The sequence below is a fragment of the Spermophilus citellus genome, assembly GCF_964194105.1.
Source record: "Spermophilus citellus genome assembly, chromosome: 4".
Lineage (NCBI taxonomy): Eukaryota > Metazoa > Chordata > Mammalia > Rodentia > Sciuridae > Spermophilus > Spermophilus citellus.
This window is the reverse complement of record NC_138185.1, coordinates 66,089,334-66,113,220: the sequence shown is the minus strand read 5'-3', so window position 1 is coordinate 66,113,220 and position 23,887 is coordinate 66,089,334. Positions and strand designations below refer to the sequence as shown.

The window sequence follows — 23,887 nt, the reverse complement described above, 5'->3', positions numbered from 1 at the left end:
CTCATCTTTCCCTTTTGCTCTCAATTCATTTGGCTATTTCCAATGTATATCCGTATCTCTAGGTTTTCCCCTTTCAAACTCCCTTTCTATTTCCCCTCCTAGTTTTGATCTTCTTTGGGGGTTTTGGTTTTTACTTTATTTTGCTTTTTTCTGTTTTTCTGTTTTTTTTCTTTTTGTTTTTTTATAGGTTTCAGAGAAATTATGTTGAATCCAATAAGCCTTCCCGGACATTCCAAGCCTCTTAACCATGGCATCTATGTTGAGGATGTCAATGTTTATTTCAGCAAAGGACGTCATGGCTTTTAAAAACTCCTTTTAAGCCTCCTTGTTTTGATGTCACCTTGGTAGGCTGGGCCCTCTGAGAGGTTGGAAGCTCTAGGCGTTGTTCTCTTTGGATCCGGGGATGCTAAGTAGAAACTGCATGAGCCACCGGTGCCCCCGCACCCTTTAACACCACCGAGATGGGCATTTCCCCATCGGCCACTGGCAGGGTTGCCCCTTCCCTCCAATCATCACCGTGTTTTTTCTTTTATTTTTTTCTTTTTTTTTCCTGACCTGCGAGGCAGCTCCTGCCACCATCTTTAGAGCCAATAAAGAGAATTAAAACCTGTGCACCAGGAGCCATCTTTTATACACAACTAGCTATTCTCTTGCTTTACAAAAACAACCCAATCGCCATGAGAAAGCCTGATGAAGTCCAGCCGTGCTGTGGCCTCCCTTTCTCGCTTGGAAGCATGGGGTCTCCCTGGCTCTCCCTAGGACACTGTGCTGTCCTTTTAGTAACCTCATCGCCCTGCAACCTCCAGTGGGGAAGAGTCACAAAGAGCACCTAAGCAGAGGTGGAGACGGCGCGGTAAGAGGAGGGGGAGCCAGGCCCAAGTGTTGCACCAGCTTAGGTCTCAGAGGGAAGAATGGAAACCAATATTTTGTTTTTGTTTTTTTTTTTGGTGGAGAAAATCATACTATTTTTTTGGATACACTTGCCCCTCCTTCTTCTCTGGAATGGCTCACAGTGAGTGCGATATTAGAAAATTCCTTGGAAAGAGTTTCTCCAGGCTCCTTGGCCCCTAGAGGTGCATTTCCGACAAGCTTTGGCTACAGGAGACCTTGCCCGTGAATTGGCCATCCTACTAGGACCACAAGGGACCAAGGGAATCAGGGAACAAGGCCCTTCCTGCTAGGCCATGATCCTGGGATTGGCTCTCTTGCCCCACTTCCACTTACTCTTGACTCAGAGAACCTTTGGAACCCAATGGAATCACCATTTCAAGGTCAAGATGAACTGAAGGGGAAGAGAAGTAAAAATTGGCCTCCTCCAGCCCCTCTCGTGGCACCAGCGGACGTGTCACCCTGTTCTCTGGTCAATCTGTGTGTTTACTTTGCTTGCTTTGACTCATGCCTTACTCCACAGCCACCCTCTCCCAAAGAGGGGGGCTGTTCCCCCCGTTTCTGACTTGATCCACTGGGGAGAAGGAAGAGGATGTCTTTCCCTTGCTAGATAGGGAAGGCACGTTGGCAGGGTCTGAGACTCTCCTGGATTCGCTGACACATTAGCTGAGTGGACTTCTGGCTTGGTCCAGCTCTCCATATACCCACTGGGAATCCCTGTTATATGAGGGAAGCTTAGATTGTCACTTGATGATGATCAACAGGAACAGGGAGCACCCCATGGAGAGTTTTTAGGAAGCTATGGTGGTTTTTATAACCCATTATGTTTTGGGGGTGGTGTTGCACAGCAATAGAGAATAGATTCTATGCCTTTGGCAAAGGTACCTGGGAGTTAAAAGGCTCTTACTGATGGGTTGATAGGTTCTGCTCCCCCGGGGTCCTGTGGATAAAGCTTCTTCACGTCAGGTTCCCAACCTGATTCTGTAGATGCCTCCATGGGGTTGAAAAACAGGAAGCTTTCCAAGTTCTTGCCCAGTATCTGGGGTGGCCTCCTAGGCACCGAGTTTCCAGAGTACCACGTGGGGGTCCAGGTTGTCTTCAGGGTGTCCAGTTGTGTGTTTATGTAGCCCTGTCCAGCTCCCCTCATCTGCTCCCCATGGCTCCAGTGAGGCTGTTCCCCAGCACGCCCTGCTGGCCCCTTGGGTCTAGGGCCTCCTCCCGAGTGTGGCTTTAAGGAGTAAGCTTGAGGATGATGTTTTTAATTATTGTAAATCATTACCTCATTTCCAGCCTCCCAGGCTCCATCCATCCCAGCATCTTTTATTCTGCCATTTTCCTCACCTTGTGCTATGACATTGGGGCATTGTGTTTCCACAGAGACTTATAGGAGTGTTCAGTGTATAGTTTCTTAATAAACACTTTATTTTCTAATGAAATGACTGGATCAGACCTCTTATTTGGAAATTTTGCCAATATTAAAGACACAGAAATTTCTAGGCTGCCCACATGTTCTCTCCTGTTTTGCTGTTACTCTTTTTAAGAAGTTTCATAGCTCAATTCTGTTGCAAAGGTGTTTTCAACCTGTTCCATTGGTTGCTGTCATTGAGACACCTCCCAATAGGTCAGGTTCATATAGCAAAGTGTTTCCTCATCTTATTGAGAAGGATTTAAAGGCGCAGATAGGTCAAATGATTCACCCAGTGTCATACAGCATGAGAGGCAGAAGCAAGATTTAAACCTGAGTCTTGCAGTCACTACTAGGACCCCTGAGACTTTCACTCCTTTGGAGGACTTTTCTGATACTTGAACAGCTAAGATTTGTAGAGATGATCTTTTCAGAGCTCATATGCAAAGGGTTCTGAGAGTGGGAATGGGGGAATCCTGTATCTTCGTGTACAGCAGGGCAGTAGATTCTTCCTGGGGTGGAGTGATTTTTGTATCTTCCCTGTGCGTCTTGGGGACATGACTTTGCCTAAAGAAAGATGAGGCTCTGGGATAACAGGTCAATCTCCTGATCATTCAGACACACCTCCCACACACACACACATACACACCCACATGCCCACACTCTTGTGGACCCAACTGTCATAATGGGTCTCGTGTGTGGTGGAAATGGTGAGATGAAATAGTCAATCACCTACTGAAAGTCAAGTCACATGCTTAGAAGAACTGGCACATGTTTGCCCTTGGACTCTGGGTCCTGATACAGTTGGGAGGGTTGAAATGCTTTCTGTGACCTACACTGTCTTCCTTTTTATGAGGAAGGGACACTGTAGGCAGTGGATACAGAGTGACAATGAGGAGCGAGGGCTGGGGGAGGGATCCTGGGTGGATCTGAACCTTTCATTGGACCCCCAGAAGGCCTTGCTGGAGCTTGGTTACTTAGGAAGTCAAGGTGAAACAAATCATGGAGTGTGGAAGAGCTCCCATTGGGATCTGACCGGAAATTGGCAGGCCACTTACCTTCACTTTATCTCCAATTTGGGCCTAATTTGGTTTGAGTCTCTCCTACCCAACATGGAAGCTCCTATCCTCTAGAATGGCCTATGGGGGTGGTGAAATCCCACTTCTGCATTTTTCTGTTCTCAATAGCTCCAGGGAGCCAGAGTTGGAAGAGGGTTGGGATAGTCCTTGGAACTATGAAGAATACATGGGTTACAGGAAGCGCTTTCATTATTAATATAGGAAAGGCTGGAGTTTTGCTCTGTTCTAACGTGCAGAGCTTGCCAGTGCATAGGAGAACAGTGAATGGGTAGCCATATCTCCTTAGAAGATGGCAGGGGCAGGAAAAGAATCCATGACTTAGAAGGAGGGGTTGACAATAGCCAGATGGAGGGAGAGCTCTTCTGTTGAGGTAGGGGGTATGAAGAGAGACAGGGGGACATGGCATCCTTTAGAGATTTAGGTGCAAGAAAGTGAGGAGATCCTTGTTTGGTGGCTCCTATATTGTCTATGAAGGCAAGGTCTTGTGCCATGAGAAGATCTGAAAAGAGTTGAAAAGTTCTCAAAGAGCAGCCAAAGAGAACACGGCAGATGCTAGAGAAGCACAAGAAGGTTGTCGGGCAGAAGGAGGACCCGGCTGAGTTTGAAAGATGTTACATCTCTAGGCCCCTGCTTCCCATGGTTTCCTGTTAGGTATGGAAGTGCCATGGCATTTGTCCCCCCCATTGCCCCTCAGGGGCAGGCAAAGCTGACAGGGCACACCTGGACTCAGCCCAAGGAGGATGCCAGTTTGCATTGGCTTCAGTCAGGGCAGCTCAAGGCACAGCCAGACCTGTATGTCCTGACCTTCCGGGTTCAAAGCTCATCTACAGGATTTCCTTCTGACTTTCCTAGACTTAAGTTTATGTTTGGGCCTATAGGATTTTGCTGGAGAGGTTCACAGCTGATCGTCCATGAGGCCAGGGTGCTTCCCACGTTCTTTCTGGGTCTTGATTTTTGAGGGGTGGTTGAAGGAGTTTGGGCTGTGAATCTTAGAAGGTGAGAAACTCAACTGCATCCTTCATCTGGCATAGGATGTTCAGGGACATGCCCTGGAGAGGCTGTGTGTCACTAGCATCGTGTAACCAGGTCCTGGAATTGGTTGCAAAGCTCCACAAAATGGGTCCACCATGGAGCATTAATAATAATTATTACATCTAATTTAGGAAGCACCTACCCAGAGCCAAGCACATTCTACCCACAAGAAAGCCAAGGCTCAGAGAGATTCAGTAACTGTGCTGGGCTCTCACAGCTTGTGACTAACAGAACCAGGACCAACCACAGTATCAGCCTGACCTGCTGCTCCCCAAAGCAGCCTGTCTTTGCCCTGGAAGGCTGCGATCAGTCCTTGGGGCTGCCCAAATATAACTGTACCCTTCACTCCTAAGACAAGTCTTTGTTAGTGGCTTCTGGAGCTGGACACCATGCCTAGCTTCCTTCTGGCACCACCGAAAACAGAACTATTTAAAAGACTATGGAAAAGAACATCTACAATATTCTTTCTTCACTCATTCTAGCAGTTCACGACCCTGGATGCCCGAAAGTTGGTTGGTCTTTGATCTGAGATTAATTGCCTGGTTTGCAGTTGCTGAGATTCCCAAAAGGTGATGACATCTTTGACACTGGGGAAGACTTGTTGGGTGAGACTAGGCCCATCCTTAGGAAGTCTGTAGGCTGCCCAGGTATGGGCAAGCATGAGAAGTTTTAGACAGGAAGGTGGTGGAGGAAAGGTGCCGGATTGTACACTCCTGTTTGACTTTTCTTAACCCAAAGACCTCCCAGAGTGTTGAAGCTCAGCCATAGGATTCTCACACAAGCCAAGAACAGGGGCAAAGCCGTTTCCATTTGGAAGCCAAGAGTCTGGTCTCTGCCCACCCTCTCTCTCTCCTCTTGTGTGGGAACTCCTTTTGGAACCCAAGCTCTCAGCAGCCACAGGTGTGACAGAGACACAGTTCTGGGCTGTGACACTTTCCCTGGTTCAGCCCAGTTCCCTCAGATCAAGGCCAGGCTTGAGCAAAGAATCAAGCCTCTCAGATATAATAGCCAGGTGGCAAGGGAGGGCTCCATGCCACAGAGAGAGCACAGGAGTGGGCAGATCAACGCAGAACGACTTGATTGTTATCATTGTTGTGCAGCTTTCTGAGCTAAGCCAGACAAGGAGTAGGCAAAGAGCCGGGCCTTCATTCTTTCAGTGTTTGCTGACTCCTGCACTTGGGCTAGACTTGCACACTCTGACAGCAAGAGCAGAAAGAAGGTGGCAGAGAGGGACAGGGAGGGAGCCGGATGGGGTGGGGTGAGGCCAGCTGCTCTGATGCTTCTCTGGGAAGGACCAAGGGAACACCCTGCAGGGTGACAGTGGAGGGGCTGAGGAAAGTGGGGAAAGGTGGGAAGCCTGGCCCACACCCGATTGTCCAGAAAGGTCCTGGAGTTCTTCTCCTCCCCCTCTCCTGGCTCGACACCACCCACCCTGTTCCCACTCTTTAATGCTGATGGATGTGGGCGAAGCTGCCTGCAGCCTCAGATTTCTTTGGATAGCTCTGGTTCTGCATTTCGCCTCTAGAAATCCCACTCTTACCACCCTCTGTACTTCCCACCTCCCAAGAGAACCTCAGCCTAGATCTGACAACATATTTTCAGAGCTAAATAAGACTCCTCCTTCAACCCTACTTGAACTCAAGATTAAATAGAAAGAATGAGTTGGCAAGAGATAAAGTCCCTTGTCTGTTTTTGATGGAGGGTGCTTCTGAAATTACATTAGGATTTTGAGGCCCATTTGGGTGGGACATTTCGTCCCAATCCCTCTCACACAATGGATGAAACAGAGTGACCTGGCTCCACTTCCCCTTTAAAGTTTGGCTTCCTCAGAGAAGAGATTGATTTATTTATTTTTGCCTGGGTGACAGGGTCTAAGACCTGTCTGCATTTTTATCCCTTACCACCTGGACATTTATTTTCCTCTCCCATCATGAAATATCTGTGTTTGAGTCTTTGACTTCCAGGTGGATGGAGGTACCTTGTTCAGATGCTCTGCCTGCTCCTGCATGGGAGAGAGTAAGAAAGGGGTAGAATGAGGGACACACCTGGGCTGAGCCTTTGACTGGGGTTTGATTGGCTCCTGTGAGACAAGGAAGCTAGGCAGGCAGGCAGGAGGCTTTCTATGGAGCACAAACCTGCAGGATGCTGATGGCTAAGATTCAGGCTTCCAGCCAGGTCGGTGTGAGTCCTGTTTGTGAAAGAACTGGGAACTCTTTGGAAGGGAGGGGAAAGGCAGGATCACACATTCCCAGAGAATAACCAGAGCTGCAGAGAAACCCTAGCTGAGGTTCCTGGTGGGATTCCATGCCTGTAAAACTGGAGTTGTGTGAACTTCACACATGGCACTAGAGTTGCCCCTGGGCTTCTTAGGATCGGTCTTCTTTCTCATGGCCCTCTGTCAATAGGACCCTCTCAAGAGCTCTCTGATGTAGATGAACCTGACTTTGATTTGGCTAAGGATGGAGAGAGGGTCATGTGGCAGAGAACAATCGAGTTTGGCATTTTGATGACTGAAACTATTGAGCACTCCAGCCCCTGATTAAGAGAAAAGTCACATAGGAGGGTTCAGAGGATGGCCAAAATTCCCCATGCAGCCATTGAGGAAGAGCAAGAAGTGAGGCTGCCCTAAGCTATATGTTCCAGGATCACAGTCCCTGGCTCCTGGATTCATCTAAGTTTGAGGGGCAGAGCCTCATGTCAGCTCGGAAAACACCACCAAGCCAACTTTGGTAAGTTAATGCTGGAGATCTCGGTGGCTGACAATGACAACTAGCTCTCTTTCCCTCCCATTTCTGCTACCTGTGTACTGTTACCATGGCAGCAAAATGAAGCCTGGGTCTGCCTTTGGGGACCTCACTGGAGCAAGTGGTTGTTTTCCTTAAAAAGAAACATTCTTACCTCTCTTGTCCCCAAATTCATTCTATAGTGAGGACAAGGACCTAGGGTGAAGCAACTTCACTGCTGTCAGATATGGCCCCATGACATCTCTTTTATGGAGTTCTGAGATGCCACCTACACTCATATGCTGCAGCTTCTACTAGCTTCAGTCTGTTTCGGTCTTGTGATGTGACGTGATGTTCTTTCCTCTTCAAGGCTTGCGATGGCCTTTGATAAAAAGGTCACGGAATCCTGACCCACAAGTGGATTTGGGGCTGGGGAAAGGGACACATGTGCTCTTAGAGGGATGTGACACAACCCTTACCAGCTACACAGGCCTAACGAAAATACTGACTTCACCCTTCCAGCTTCCTGTGGGTGTCAGGAACATGTGCCATGGAGTGTCCTTGAGTCTCCTCAGTGATAAAGGAGACCCCTGAACCGACAAAAGCTCTCTCACTTCCCGTCCTTCTCAGCACTGATTAGACAAACAGCCTCCAAGATCTCTGCCCTACTGCGATCAAATTCAAGGCAAGAGCAAAGTCTGTGTTCTAAAGTCTGTGTCCAATGGCCAGTCAATTTAAGTGTCTCTCCCAGAGTCCTCCTGTAGGCAATCTTAATGAGAAGAAAAAGATGCTAGCTAATCCAGCCTATGGAATACACACATACACACACACACACACACACACACACACACACACATGTATGTATAAGTATACATATATATTTAATAATATAATGGTAAGAGAATGCTGATTATATATATATATACATATGCATATATGCATATATATGTATCAATATATACACATGTCAAAGTACCAGCATTCTCTTACTGAATTTTATATACACATATATCTCTATGTGTATATATACATATATGTATAAGTCACTTATACATATACGTGTGTGTATATATATAATTATACACACATATGTATAAGCCATTTATACATATGTGTGTGTGTATAATTCATAGGCTGAATTTACTTAATTTATTTAGCATCTAACCTATATTTCTGTATTTTGGTCTTTTCCTTCTCCTTAAGATTGTCTAAAGAAGGATCCTGGGAGAGATACCTGTTCTTTCCCACAGTCAGAGGGCAGGGGGAAGGCACTGTGAGCACAGAACATATTCTGAGAATGTCCTTCCTGGGAAATTTTAAATTCCGAGTCCATGTTTAAATGACTCACAGAATCGTTCAATCTTTATGGCCGTCAATTTGGCATTACTTGCTACCATAACAAACGATTGCTGCACGGACTCTCTGATGCCAAATGGCCAACCTGGTCATTAAGAAGACCAGAATAACCCCACTGTGCATTTTCATGATGGTATCTTTGGCTATCTTAATAATTTTATTGGGTCAACCACTTGACCAACTGTTATCCCACATGAATGGTTCTGTTTTCTGGGCAAAGTTTCAGTTACTGCAGTATGGCTCTCTCTTAATTTGAAATCCCCAACTTGCAGAAAAGTCTTTTCTCTTTTACTTTAGTTACTAGATAAATGATGTGAAGATCCACTGCTCCTTTCTTCATTGACTGCAGCATGGTCCCCTTTAGTCTATGAGATGCTATAGATTCACAATTTGCATTAGAATACTGAAAGATCAGAGAAGCCCTGCTGTAAATAAACCTTTATATTCTACTACTTTCCAAATCTGATTGAACATGGAACAGTTTTCACTTAACACCTGCTAATAGATTCAACACACACACTTTAGAAAACACTATTATCGTGTGGGTAGAAGCTTTTAAGGAAGAACTAAGTATGAGGCATTCACCAGCAACCCACCTTCTTATATCAAGGAACAACCACACCCAGGCTCACCTGTAGGCTCAGTCCCTCACTGTGCCCTCTCATAGACAGACAAGATTTTGGTTGTGGGTAGGCAGAGACTCATGTGAAAAGCAGGAAGTCTTCGCTAAGCTATCTGAGGAGGAAATGGTAAGTCCTTTCACATTGAGAGCTGGAGACTTCAGCATTAATCCAGCCACCCTCCCAGGCCGGAGGTGGAGGTGTCGTCTCTAGTGGTAGCAAGCAGACATGAAGACCTGGATCCCAGTCTCAGCACTGCCACTAGCAAAATGACTTGGGGTAAGTTACCTTTCCTTCTTCCGCATTTGTCTCTGAGTAGCTGATAAAAGGTTTGCTCATGCTCACATAAAATATCCTTCCTGGACAGATGTCCCAAATACCATGTCCCCACAAGTCACTTCTCTTCTATGGGGCGGGTGGGGGGGGGGAAGCACCTTTTGGTTCTTGGGTTCTCTCTGTGCTCCATACGTTGGCCTCTCAGGTGGGAAGAATGAGAGGGATGCTTCCCTTTTGGGTGAGGGTCGCTGGCCTTCTCTGGCTGAGGAAGGAATAGATGCTTGGGGATTAATAGACCTTCTTTGTCGCAGTTGGACAGGGCCAGGCGGGAGTCCTCAGCAAGATTTTTCTACTTTGATCTCAAGAAGGCAGCTCTGCCTAACAAATAGTCTGAAATGTCAAAGAATAAATGTTAAAGCTTGAGGGGTCATTCTCTAGGGAGTTTCCTGGGCTGGCAAGGGAGGGAGCAGGGGAGGGAGAGAGGGACACGGCAGAACCCTTCACATAAAGATTCCAACTTGGTTTTGTGATATTTAAGAAAAAAGAAAACTGAATTATTTATAGCATGGTAGATGGAAGCAGGCTTTGGAGACCTGGCTGGGCTTACAGCGGTAGTTTGTGTTCTATTATTTAGCTGCCCCAGCCTTGAACTGGTAAAATTTCTCTTGATGACATGTTATTGACCTCTCTTTGAGTTATCTATTATTATTATAACTATCATCGTTATTTTATGTAAGAAAATCCATACCCTGTGATAGGTGGGGTTATGGCTGGCAATTTCAAGAAATGGCTGCTGTCAAGAGCAGGGGTCTCTTTCCCTGCAAGGGTCTCCAGCATATCCTTTAACATGTCTTTTCACCTCCATCAGCAGCCAGCTGGTGTTTGAAAAGGGATTCAGGGGAGCTCTGCTCCAGCATGGGTTGGAAGCATCTTGATTTTGACCCAAGTACCAATTGGTCATGTGGTTCCAGTTGTTCCATCTGAAAGATGGATAAAATTTTCCTGTGCCTCTTCTGGGTATACTAGGAATATGAAGGATGCCAAGTCTTCAAAACATCTTAGTACTTGGTTTTGAGGTTGGGATATGGAGAAATAGCATCTCTATTACATGAAGGGTAAAGAGATGTGAAGAGATGAAAAAATAATGGTCAATCAAAAGTGTTTCAGGATTTTGGTGATAAAGTTGGAGGGAATGGGGTTTGTCATCTGCTTATTTTATTTTATTTTTTTAATATTTATTTTTTAGTTGTATACAACTAAAAATATTTTGTTTATTTATTTTTATGTAGTGTTGAGGATTGAACCCAGGGCCTCGCACATGCTAGGCAAGCACTTTACCACTGAGCCACAACCCCAGCCCCTCATCTGCTTATTTTAAAAGGTGATGTTTATAGGTAAAAGAAAATGCTTCATATTGACAATCATATCCTGATTCTATAAAATGGGTAATGGAGATCCACTAAAAATCCACAAATTGCAGTTAAGATTAAGATTAAAAGCTGCACATGCTCTCTCTTTCCTCTTTGCCATGATATGAATATGCTCTTGGTCACTGTCCTACTATTTTTGCATACTGTTTACACTCTCTGAGATGCAAACAAATGGAGCCCAACTTTTGAACAGTTTGGGTATGGTGAGGTGAAGCTAGTCAGAGTGAAATTTCAGAACAAGCAATCTTGTATTTAGGCTATAATATTTTTATTAAAAATATCAATACTTCTGCTTTTTTTCCTAGATCTGTTTTTTCCACCTTGAAGAACCTAGGGAACATTTCACAGTTAAAATGTCACAGTGACACTCCTGTTATAGAGCTCTGAAAATGTACTTATTTTTACACTCAGTAACTGACTCTACTTCACAGAAAAACCTTCTAAATGTTTTTCCTCTACTCCCCTCTTTCTAGGATGTAGAAATCTGACCAGCATCCTTGATCGAGGGCAGTGATTCTCAAGATTTTTGGTCTGAGGGAACTTTATACTCTTGAAAAATTACTGAAGTCACAGGGAACTGTTGCCTGTGTGGTTTATATTCATTTATATTCACTGTATTTGAATTTTTTTAAAGAGAGAATGAGGGGGAGAGAGAGAGAGAGAGAGAGAGAGAGAGAGAGAGAGAGAGAGAGAGAGAGAGAATTTTTAATATTTATTTTTTAGTTCTCGGCGGACACAACATCTTTGTTGGTATGTGGTGCTGAGGATCGAACCCGGGCTGCTGCACGCATGCCAGGCGAGCGCACTACCGCTTGAGCCACATCCCCAGCCCTGTATTTGAAATTAAAAGAGAAAAAAATGTAAAACCATGCACAGATACACATTTAATTTAATCATCAGAGTGATGATGTCAGCAGGTGCTTGGAAGTCATCAGCCAACGTTCTGTATAATACCTGCAATGAGAGTAAAGAAAAGCACATTCTATCTTGGTATTGCTAGAAATATTGTTTTGACACATGAATCTTCTGAATCTACCAGGAGTTGCTGGGTTCTATTTTGATATGTGATGCTCTGGGGGAGAAATTGTGGCCCAAGTAGAATCTGAAAGCAAACCTGGATTCCCTTGGGGCCAAAGAATCTACCAGTTAAGGTCTTTGATCCAAATGTAGGACTCTGTCAGAAGCCCATTGCTTCATGCAAACCTCGGTAACTGCCCAGGAAGGTTGACTCAGTTACTAGCAATGTGAGAAATACATAGGAAGGACTTCATCTAGTAGTAAGAAAACTGAGCTGTGGCTGTTGGCTTGCTCTGGAGAAGGAGCATGGCTAGATGTGGTTGACATTATTGATTGATTGAGGAGACTCAGCATGACCAGGGTTTGCAAAATTTCCATGGCAAAGAGCAAGAAGAGTGAATGGCAGGGAGATGAAGAGAAGCATCGTGTCGTGTACTGTAGCCTTCCTTCACTGAGTGTCCATTTGGAGTTGTTTAAGGAACATGTGAAGCTCAATGGTGTCCTAGCCAGGACCCATAGGAGAATCTGTTTAGAGTCTGGAGCCTCCTTTGCTCTTCAATTGAGGCAGCTTCAGTAGAGAAATAGTGGACTGTGATATGTTTAACAGGTTAAGAACTCTCTTCAGGCTAGCCATGTGTGGCACCCAATCCACCACCGCAGAGAGACCCATCTCATCGTGAGACTGTGGGCAGGTGACAGGGTTCACACCACCCTATACATTATCTGTAGCCTGGGAGTTAAGAACTGCTTGGAGCTTATTCTGATGAGCTCCTGTTGATACACACAGTCCTTACATGCTTTCCAGAATCCTTTGAGATCATGAGTGGATAGCAGTTCATTAATTCACCCTTCAAACATTTGGGAGACATCTGCTCTGTACTGTGTACTCCTCTACTATGTGAAGCAGTATCCCCTTTTTCTCCCCTCTCCCTCCATTTTCATGACTCTGCCCCCACCACACACCTTTTCTTTCCTCTCTAATTTCCATATATCTGAGAAAATATATGACCTTTGACCTTCTGAGTTTGGCTTATTTTGCTTAATACAATGGTCCATTTTCCTGCAAATGACACAATTTTGTTTTTCTTTATGGCTGAATAAAACTCCACTGTGTGTATATGTGGGTGAGGACATCTTGGTGACTCACAACTCCAAGGACCTGGAGCCCTTCACGTGTGCCTTTAGATTATTCTGAAGACACACTTAACAAAGTAAGAGTATAGGGCACATTTTATTTAACAGTGTGTTAACTTGATTACAGCTAAGGGTGTGTGCTGCTGACAGCCTGCTATGAACAAGAATTGTCTAGTCCAAAGTATTGGGCAAAGGTTGGGAATATAGACCAGACACCCATAGTCTTGGGCAAGAGCAACGTCCTTCAGCTGCCAGGAATCCAAGGACCATGGGAAGTGACCACCTGGAACCTGGGCTGCCTTGCCCTTAGAAACAATGCTCTCATTCTCCAAAATAGAATTCCTTACCAAAACAGCTCTTGATGTACCTCCAGGTCACATGTAGACCATTTTGTTGATCCATTTTCCTAATGGTGGGCTGCATTGCAAGTGGGTACAATGCTGAGCCCTAGGGTTGGCCAGGGGACCACTGTCTGGAGGCAGTGGAGTGTGAGGGGGAGTAATTAAGGGCAGATGGAGTCGCAGGCTGAGCATTTGTATGTATGCACAAGACGCCCTTTTGCCTTGGGATGGAGACGGGCTCAGATAGAAGGGAAGTGGGCTAGGGGCGAAAAGTCTTGCACCACAACTGGGGACTCACAACTCCAAGGACCTGGAGCCCTTCACGTGTGCCTTTAGATTATTCTGAAGACACACTTAACAAAGTAAGAGTATAGGGCATATTTTATTTAACAGTGTGTTAACTTGATTTATAACTTCCAAATCTTTGGACATGTGAGATATGGGTTTCTAATTATCCTCTTATCCCAGGTCCTTCAAATGTAAGGGATGGGTCTGGTGCAGATAAGTGAAAAATTATGAAGCAGTGTGTTGAAATTACGCGAGAGGTAGGCACCGAGGGAGAACACCTAGTTCTTAAATGGGATTCTTAAAAATACTGAATCATGGTATCTCTTTCCAGATATATAAATAGAAGTGGCATTTCAGAGAACCCCATAATCAAAATGATCAGTTACTACCTTAAATGTTCCATCATCCAAGGAACTGTCAGTCTCTTCTACCCTCGGGAAGCCTGACCCCATTGCCATGTAGCTAAACACTATGGTCCTCCGGCAACCTTGGGCTGTTTTGAGGCGGGTGTTCTGCCTGCTGGGCCATCTCCATGCTGGGGCGATGCTCATGGCATGTCATGCCCTTGTCAGGTTGCTATGGAGACTGATCTCGAGGTCTCCACAATTGATTGGTATTTATTGGGGATCTGCAGTTTTCTGGATGCCGTGACCAGCATCACATAAGAGAGAGAGGGCTGCCCCTCTTCCTCCTCCCATCTGAGCCCTATTGTGAGGATATCTTTCTGTAACAGAGAGGCAAAGACCCTGGAGAAATTGAATGGGAAGGGTTTTTATTTTTTTTTGGTTTTGTTTTGTTTTCCGTCTAATAACAGTGGGCTTTTTTTCTGATTACAAAAGTAATTTATATTCTCAGTAGAAAATTCAGTGAAATGCAGAAAAGCATACAAACACATAAATTATCCACCATCGCATCACCCAGAGACAATATGGTTAACATTTTAGCTTTCTGCCTTCTGATCTCTTTTAAGGTACTTACTTAATTATTTAACAGAATAAAAGCTTTCTATGTGCACTTGTGCACGCACATAGTATTTTGCTACCTTTTTCATAAGATTGCTTGCAAGTGCCATTTAACTGATCTTTAGCAATATTAGAAATATTGTATAGGCAATATATTCATCACATGGTTGGAAAATAATTTATATTGCAGAAAGTCTTGTACTTAAATGTACATAGCAGCATTTTTTGAAATATTGAGGAAACTCAATATTTATTAGCTAGTAAATCAATAAAATATGGTATATCCATCCGATGGAATACTATTTAACAATAAAAGAAGAAATACTGTTAACTGCTGCGTGAATGGAATTCAAAAATATATTAATTAAGAGAAGCCAGACACAAAATATCCCCTTTTGTATGATGCTATTTGTATAAAATATCTGGAAGAGGCAAATCTGTAGAGATAGAAGTTAGATTAGTGGGCCTGCATGTGGGATACTGTGAATCTTATTGGGCTGATAGAAATGTTCTAAAACTGGACCATGCTAATGATTACACCATTTAATAAATTGACTAAAAGTCATTGAATTCTACATTCAAATGGGTGAATGTTGTAGTATGTAGATAATGCCTCAAAGTTCATAAAATATGTATGTAAAATAAACTTTATATATATGAAGACAATAAAGTTTATGGGTATAATATATATAATAAATATACATAGTATACATAAACTTTACTGAGATACTATTTACCTTGATATTATTTATCTCAGTATTCTTTTTTTTATACATAAGGTGTGAACATTTTTCTTCCTATACCTCTCCTCTGAATATTCTTCCTCCCTCCACCATTATGATATAAGTAACCAATATTCTTGTGTGTCCTTATGAGTTAAATCTAAGCAAATTTAACCTAAACATAAGTATATGTTCTTATTTTCCCCCCATTTTGCACAAATTAAACTATATTATGCATAATATTGTGTCCTTTTAAAAACACCCTTCCCCCCAGTTTCTTGGCACTCTTAGGGAAATTATCTTTTTTCAGAGATATATCCTATTCCATTGTACTGAGTGATTCAAATTTATTTAATTTCTGGACAACATCTTGCTCTTATAAATAGCTATAAGAGATTGATCCTAAATATATCAAACCTAAATAAACATGCTTGTGTCTAAATGTAACATTAGCACATAGCGAAATAACCCCTGTAAGCTCTTTGGTACATCTGTTTTGTATATATTGTGTATATGGTTCATATAGGGTACTACAAATGTGTTCTCTAAGAATAACACATGAAAATGAGGCTCCCCACAGTCTCACTAAATGGAGAATCACGTGTTCCACCGTGTGGATATACCATATTTATTTCATTAGTCCCCTATGTTTGGACACTCGGATTATTTTATTTTTCAATTTTTATGAGAAACAGTGCAGTTATTTAGGTGCTTTTGGTAGCTAAGCCACACGAGGGAGGTGGCTCAGTGGTAGGCCAGCCGAGGTTCTGCCTTGCGTTCTATTCCAGCCATCGCTAGATATTTGGGGATTCCCCCAAGTGGGTATACAGTGGAGTCTTCTTTTGGACACTTAGCTACCCTGTGACATAGCTGATTTGGGGGAAAGCCATCTACTTTTGAAACACATGGGCTTCAGAATCCAGGATGCAACTTTGGTGAGTGCAGGGGTCCTCCCCTTTTCTCAGGTGACTTCAAAGTGTTGCTGGCCTTTACTTGGTGCTCCCTGAAGGCTCTTCTGGCCCGAGTTTTTCCACAATTTAGGGCTGGGGATTCTGAGCCGCACAGTCTAGAAATGTTAATGGGATTCTGAGCGAAGGCTTCAATCTCATATGTTGTACAGATGGCCAACCAAGCATGGAGCTGTGGCTTTCTCAAGGTCAGGGTGAGGTTGGGGGGCAGTACCCACGTACCCTGACCTCTTGCCCTGGCCTTTAAGCAGGCAGCCTCTGGGGACCACACTGGGTGAGACATGGCAGTGGAGATTGAGGCTGACTATAAAAAGGCCACCGACAATTCCAAGCTGTGCATTTCCAGCGGCCCCATTGATCTGTGCGGGAAGCCGAGGAGGGGCAATCAGAGAAAACTCACCAGCTGGAGCGAATTCAAGGAAATCACAACGGGAAAGATAAGGGGGTGCAGAGATCAATCATGAGATTATCTGTATCTGCAGCTTTCAAGGCCAAGTGATAGCCATGTTTTCTCTCCAGCAACTCTCAGTGGTGACAGTAATCCTGCCCTGTCACTCCCACCCGTCTCCTCCTCTTTTTTAATAAGGTCCTTATGTCTTTCTGAGAGTGGGAACAGAATATGGCTAGGCAGGAGGGACGTACCATCCCCGTCTCTGAGTTCCTGGACTTGTGTCTGCTGGAGATGAGGTCCTAGGAGAGAGATCGGTCCCTGGACAGCAGGACAGATGATGCAGAAAGAGCCCAAACAGGTGGTAGCTCAGACAAGCAGAAGAGGGTGACATTAAGAATCAAGTCCTGGTGGCAGTCAGGAAGGGTGAAAGGGCTGGGCTTGGGAGGATCTCTGGCATTGAAACCAATGAGTGCAATTAGGTTTGTGTCACTTCCTGCAGCCCCAGCAAGCTGTTTGTTGGTCTGTGTTCGAGGTGGCTGCCAAGAGGCCACGTGCATTCCAGTATCCCTGGGTGCTGGCCTTTTCTATGTGCCAGGCTGAGAGAGTGACAGTGGGTGCCGGCTCTAGAAGCCCCCTTAGGCATGTGAAACCCAACCTGTGAGGCTCTCTGGCATCGTTCTGGAAGACAAGGTAGCTGGGAATCAGGGAAATACAATATGGAAAAAGGCTTAGAGCTCGCCCCTGTCCCTCCTTACCATCAGGTCACAGAGAAGCAGTTGCTGGCAGATTGGAACAGGAATTAGCCACTGACAGGGGGCTAAAGGAAAGCCTGGTGCCCCCACCAGTACACCAGTGTCCATTCATTGTCCAGCCCATCTGTCCATGCCCTTGGCTCAGGAAGCAGGAGCTCTCACAGGGCATGACTCACACTCAGGAATCGGCTCTGCCACTGCAGCCATTTCAGACCCGGCTTGTTTCCTGCCTGCCCGACTTTGCCCTCTCCCTTCTCAGGCCCCGTTACAGCTGGCATGCCCATCTGCAAACCTGCTAATACTCCAGTGCCCAACACAGAGGGTGCTCCATAAATAGTTGTTCATTTTTAAGTTATTAACAATGGCATTAATTAAATGCTGCTTTCCTCTTACAGATCCCTCAGGCAGGACTGTCCCCAAGTTCCCTGCAAGTCCATCCACACAGTTAACAGGTTCTTTGTGCTTCAGAGATATAGAGGCATTGCAATAATTTTAATGGCAGTGGATGAGTTAATGGGCATCCAAACAATGCCAAGTGCGGGCTAGGCATCAGGTTCCCAAAGAGGATTCACACCTGGCCCTGCTTCATAGACAGAAGTCTCATACCACATTGTGATAGATACCTGCATGTCCCTGTTTCCTGATGTTGCTGAATCCTGGTCACACCTCTGTCTGCCAAGATAAGTGAGTATCCTGTCATATGCAAGATAGCTGATGATGAGACAGACAGAAGCCATGGTCAGACGGACAAAGGCCTTGAGCATTGAATGAGGACTGAGAAAAAAAGTCTGGTTTGGGCACCAAGAAATCACTGTGACATTGTGACAAATGTGTCCATGGAGTGCAAGAGTGACAATGAGAATGTCACGGCCTGTGAGTAGGAGTGAGTAGGGAGCTGAAGGATGGCAGGTAACACAGCCACACAGGAGACCCATCTGTGAGTCTGGTGATGAAGAGGGACCAGAGGAGTCATTTGCAGGGGAAGCAGGGCCAAGGGAATGCTTTCATTAAGTTGAAGGAAACTTGATCCTTTAGGTCAGAAGTCACTGGAAAAGAGTTCAGAGTATGGAGTAGAGGTAAGTCCCAGATGGATTGGCATCCAGAGGACAGATGGGAAAGACCTGAGACAGAAGCTTGAGTAGGAGCTCTTTAACCATGAGGAAGGTGAAAGAGCTCTTTTCATCTACAACAAGAGAGAAAAAAATAAAATAAAGATGACATTAGTTGAACTGGAGAGGAGAACTGAGAGAATGTCTCCCTATTCCCTGAGCTTGTCCTCGAGGAAGTCAGGTTGCACTGGGAGGGCTTCCCTGTGTGAGAGCCTCTTAGAAAGAGGCCCTGGATTAGTATTGTTTGAGGAGAGGACCCAAGCAAGGAAATGAATGAACCCAAATTCTTTCAAGGAGGAGACAAAACACCTGTTCTACCACGGGGCTTTTTAGCCCATCTCAACACCTCTGCCCAGATTTTTTGTTTGTTTGTTTTTGTTTTTGTTTTTGTTTTCTGGGAGGAGGCAGCTAGCTGGGGAGATGAAGTAGGCAACCTCCATCATTCCAGTTTCTCACCCTGCTGAGTGTTCACATTGGTGACCATGGCAGAATACGTTGATCCCACACACAGATGCTCACCATGCATCCCAGAGACTGACTGAGCTTCCACACCTGGCTCCTGCTAGCCATTACCCAAAGAGGTTCACAGAATCCACATAATTGCAATATACGGGAGGTGTTTCTGGTTAATGCAATGGTCTTTTCTGTTGTTAGGGCCAATGCTTTCATTATAGCTCAAGTTCAAGGCCTAGGGTTGAAGAGCAGGTGAGATGTTCAGGGAAGAAGGAGAACCGCAGCTTCTGATTTTCAGTACCTTTAACATTTGTGTGTTTGCTGATGGAATCTTCTCAGACGTTTGAGGTCTTGAGCTCAGTATTAACTCAGAGCTGTGATTACCCTCCTGCTGGGCACTGCCCTGGTTTAATAACTAGCATGTCTGCCTTCATTTCAGAATTTAGATCTGCTGAAGCTGCAGCCATCTGGGCTGGTGCTGGATCTCCAGCTCTCACTTGATGTTTGCAGCCCATGGAGTCATGATAAAACCCACCAAGGCAATCATTCATCTATTCCACTGATATGTGCTGGGCACTGTTATATGCCAGGTACCCAGTGGAGGTGCTAGGGTATGACACCGACAGAGATCACAGACAGCCCAAGCTGTCCTGGAGGTGTTGTTCCCCTGGGAGAATGAGATGTCACGAGACACCTAAACAAGTAGATAAACAAGTCATTAAGACAGTTACCCGATGGTGGTAGCATTATTCTTGAGAACTGAGATTGTCCTATATCAGAAGTGACCTTTTTTGGTTGAATGGTGGGAAAACAACTGTTCAGGGACAGGGATCTAGGGTAGCACTGAGCTTGGAATATTTGAGAGGAGAAGGAAGGTCAGTAAGATGGAATGGAGTAGGTGATGGAGAAGGGGCCAGATATGATGAGGTCAGGGAGCCAGGCAGAATCACCTCCCACAGGCTATGATATTATATAATGAGTTTGGCTTGTATTGTAAACTCAGATTTGAAGCAGGAGAGGGACATTAAGTTTCCTACTTTAGTTTTTTTAAAAGATAACTCCGGTTAGCTGACTGTGGACCAGAGTGGAAGATGAAGGATGGGAGAGAAGGGTGGGGGAAGACCTTGCCCAGATGAGAGATCTGGAAGCTTTGGGCCAGGAGGGCACTGGCAACCCGGGAGCCACTCATCTAATGCAGACGTGGACGGATTTGAACACAAGTTAACAGGGATTAGTGATGGACATGGGGATATTGCAGAAAGAAGTCAGCAAAGAGGGATTGAGCCACTGAGTGAATGGGGAATGCTGCTTACCATAGGGAGGCCCTGGGAAAGGCCAGACCCAGCGGCTCCAAACATGAGTTGTCTTTTGTCTCTGTTACCTAGGAAAGATCACGAGACACCTAAGCAGAGATGTCAAGCAGGGACTTGTACCATGATTATGATTTCACAAACCAGATAAGAGCTGAGCATGCTTTGAATGAAAGAGTTGGGGCTCATCCCACATAGACATTGATCCTGACTCAAAGGATGCTCGGGGTTGGGGTAGGCTAAGGCCATCTTGCTTTTCTTGTGGAACCTTCAGAGACCCCGCTTTCATTGAGGTGGCTCAGTGTGCATTCCCCGTGCACCGCAGTTCTTCTGAGTCTTCATCTCAACCTGTGAAACGTCTCTTTTGCACAGAGTCTTATGCTCAAAGCATCCCTCCTTTGTGGAGCTGGTCTGTGGAGTGGCTTTGGCTTTAGTGTTAGTGATACGTGGGGAGTTTATGTTGCAGCAACACCAAGGACCAAGCGTTTAGCATTCGATGTTTTTGTTCTTAGAGTCCTCCAGCCACCTCACCAACGTGCCATCCCATGTCTCCAGGCTCTGCTCATTACTTCCAAATCTCCTGGGCTCTCTTCACTCACTCCTCCCCAGGGAAATGCAGTCCCCACACTTCCATGGTCAGAGCCATTGAGTTCTTTCCTTACTCAGCACTGCACCTACTTGTGCATTCACGCAGGCTAATTAATGTGCTGTGCTAAACAGTGGCCCATCTACTTCCAGATCCACTTCCAGGAGCACCAAGACCTAGGAGAAAGATCCTGACTTCTTTCATGGTCGTTGCAAGACTAGGGAACAGTAAGAAGACTTATTTCTCAATTACATGAACAATCATCACCCCTCTTTAAAGGGCAGAAGTGGCTGAAGTTGGATTAGATATAAAGAACTTTTCTTCCTGGGTGTTAATAAAGTAGTGCAGCTACTACCATTACTGAGAGCTGACTTTCCTCTAGGTATTGCACCAGCTCTTTTCTATAGAGCGACTCACTTAATCCTACAAAAATACCTCGGTATAGGAATTCTCCATTAGTCCATTGTACAGGTGGGAAGACTGAGGCTTTAAAAGGCAACACAACCAATGGCAGTGGAGTCTAGAGTTAAGTCAAATCAACCCACCTAAAGATGCCACACAGTCTCTTCCAGGGAAGATGCTAACAGGGTCCCTCTAGTGACTGTGATCATCATGATGATGAGCTTTTTGATGCTGACGATATTAAGACAATAGCCCTGATGATAATGGCCGAGACTTGAGGCTTCCCACTTATTATTTCTAAGCATTTATATAGCCTAACACATGTATATTCAAAACAATTCTATGAGGAGCTTAGGTGGACGCTACCAGTATTATGCCATTTTACAAATATGGACATTGAGAACCAGGGAACATAAGTAAGTTTTCTGAGATCTCAGAGCAAAATGGTTGGTGTAAGCTATATTTGATCCTCAGCAGTCCGGTTCTAGGGTGTTTTATTTAGCTTTCTCACTGCTGGGACTAAAAGACCTGACCAGCACAATTGTACAGGAGGAAGAGTTTATTTGGGGTCTCACATTTTCAGAGGTCTCAGTCCTTAGACAGCAGGCTCTGTTCCTTGGGGCTCAAGTGAGGTAGGACATCATGGTGGTGGGAAGCAACCCACATGATGATCAGGAAGGGGGAGGGAGAAAGAGTCTCCACTCACTAGATACAAAATATATATACCCCAAAGCCATGCCCCCCAATGCCCACCTCCCCCAGCCACACCCTGCCTGCCTTCAGTTATCACCCAGGTAATCCCTATCAGGTGATTAATTCATTGATTAGGTTAAGGCTGTCATAATCCAATCTTTTCTCCTCTGAACCCTCATATTGTCTCTCGTGAGCTTTGGGGGGGGGGACATTTTACATCCATAACACACGGTCTGTGTTGAGTGGCATTGGCTGGAACTCTTGGAACTCAGCAGGTCAGGTAAGGAGGCAAGTGAACTCACCACTCTGCGCCAGCTACAGGAGATTCCTAGCCACACAGGCTGGAGATGTGAGGAGAGGTGAGTTGCACAAGGTGGACTTCCTGGGGTAGCTCTCCTCTAAACAACCGCCCACCCCCAACTAAAGCACAGCAACATTAATTTCCAAGAACCTGGGATGCCTTCAGCATACTGATGAGGCATTTTCATTGCTATTGTTGAGGGGATGATTAAACTAGAACACCTTTCCTCTGACTGTTTTGTTTAAGTCATTTTTTAACACATATTTTCACACTTACACACATAGAGTAAATGAGGTTCCAGGAGAGTACATAAGAGTCCTTCCAGCCGCCCTGGGGGTCTGCTCTTTACCCCACCATGGGGCTTCTCATAGTGCATTGGAATTGCCAGATGACCTGGTATTTCCTCTAGACCAGTGGGAGGGCCAGGAGAGTCTCTGGTTCCCTGTGGGGTCCCCTGCATGTAGCCCTATTCCTGTAACTTTCATGCATATTGATTGAATTCATTATGAATTAAATGAATATATGGTTCATCAGCAAGTCCATGTTGGCACCTCAGTTTCCATCACCGTCAAAAATGATCAGTTTTGTCGAACTAGCCTCTTTCCTGTCCAGTGCCACTACTCCAGGGGCTGGGCTGGAACCAGTGGCTGTGTACAGCAGGCAGGTTTGGAGAAGGGTTCTGTCAAACCTCCTTGTGTGGTGGACATTCTCCAGCTCTTCTCCTGCCCTACTTAGCTGGACACAGTCACTCACTTACCAAAACACTGTTCAGCCACTCCTAAGGTTCCATATGCTAATGTCAAAGGCACTCAAAAAAGTGGCTCCATGTGACACTCACCTGCTGGGGGGGGGGGTTATCATTTGTTCCCTCCAGTTTCCCAGAGCCTTGCTCTGTCCCTGGATCTCCTAACCCTTTGTAGTATGCACCTGATAAGAAACTGCCTCTGCAAGCCAAGCAGAGAGCCCTGGTGGACGGCCATGGCCTGGGGCATTCAGAGTTCTCTGTAGCTGAATCTGGCAGACAGAGGCTTTGCAGACAAATTCCAGCCTCAGGTGGGCGGGAGGCGTAGGTGTGTTCTTAGAGGAGGGAGGACCTTTGAAATTATGCTTGTCTCTGCATCTGTCCATGGGTGTGAAGTGAGCAAGCATTTTTGAGGCAGCCCAAATTGAGTAGTCTCTGTAAGGGAGTAGAAATAAATTTTAGTTATCTGAACTGCGCTGAGAGATTTACAGACTAACATTATGTCATTTTCTTACAAATGTTGGCCATATATTGCACTTACCAAACAAGATGTCCTCTCAGAGAGGTTAAGTAACATGTCGAGTGTCACACTGCTAGTTTGGGGCAGAGCTGGGTATGCCTAAGACCTTATGACATAAGTAGCACCTCTCTAGCCTCTACACTTACCATCCCAACAGAACTAAAAAACAAAAAACAAACAAACAAACAAAACCAAAAAACCACTGTCTAGCAGTTCCTACTTCTCCCTATCACTCCTGGGAAGCTTGTGGCCAAAGAATTGTTTATGGGAAATTAAAGGACTTATTAAAAAAAAAAAAGATACTCCTTGAGAACACCGTGGCTATTGTGGCTCTCAGTGAAGTTACAGATGTTCTTATACATGGATTTATTTATTTATTTACTTAAT

The 23,887-nt window shown here is 45.1% G+C and overlaps 1 protein-coding gene across 7 annotated transcripts in view; it reads left to right on the top strand.

Moving 5' to 3' along the window:
- The window catches only part of NTRK3 (neurotrophic receptor tyrosine kinase 3), a 376,727-nt gene that overhangs the window by 273,798 nt on the left and 79,042 nt on the right, over positions 1-23,887 (top strand). For 2 of the 7 annotated variants that reach the window (XM_081291782.1, XM_081291781.1), the window contains one exon: positions 188-2,289. The exons of the other annotated variants lie outside the window; for them this stretch is intronic. In XM_081291782.1, coding sequence (XP_081147908.1) covers positions 188-306 — 119 coding nt within the window. In that variant the 3' untranslated portion in view covers positions 307-2,289. Of the gene's footprint in view, positions 1-187; positions 2,290-23,887 lie in introns of those variants that run through there. 7 annotated transcript variants of the gene reach the window in all.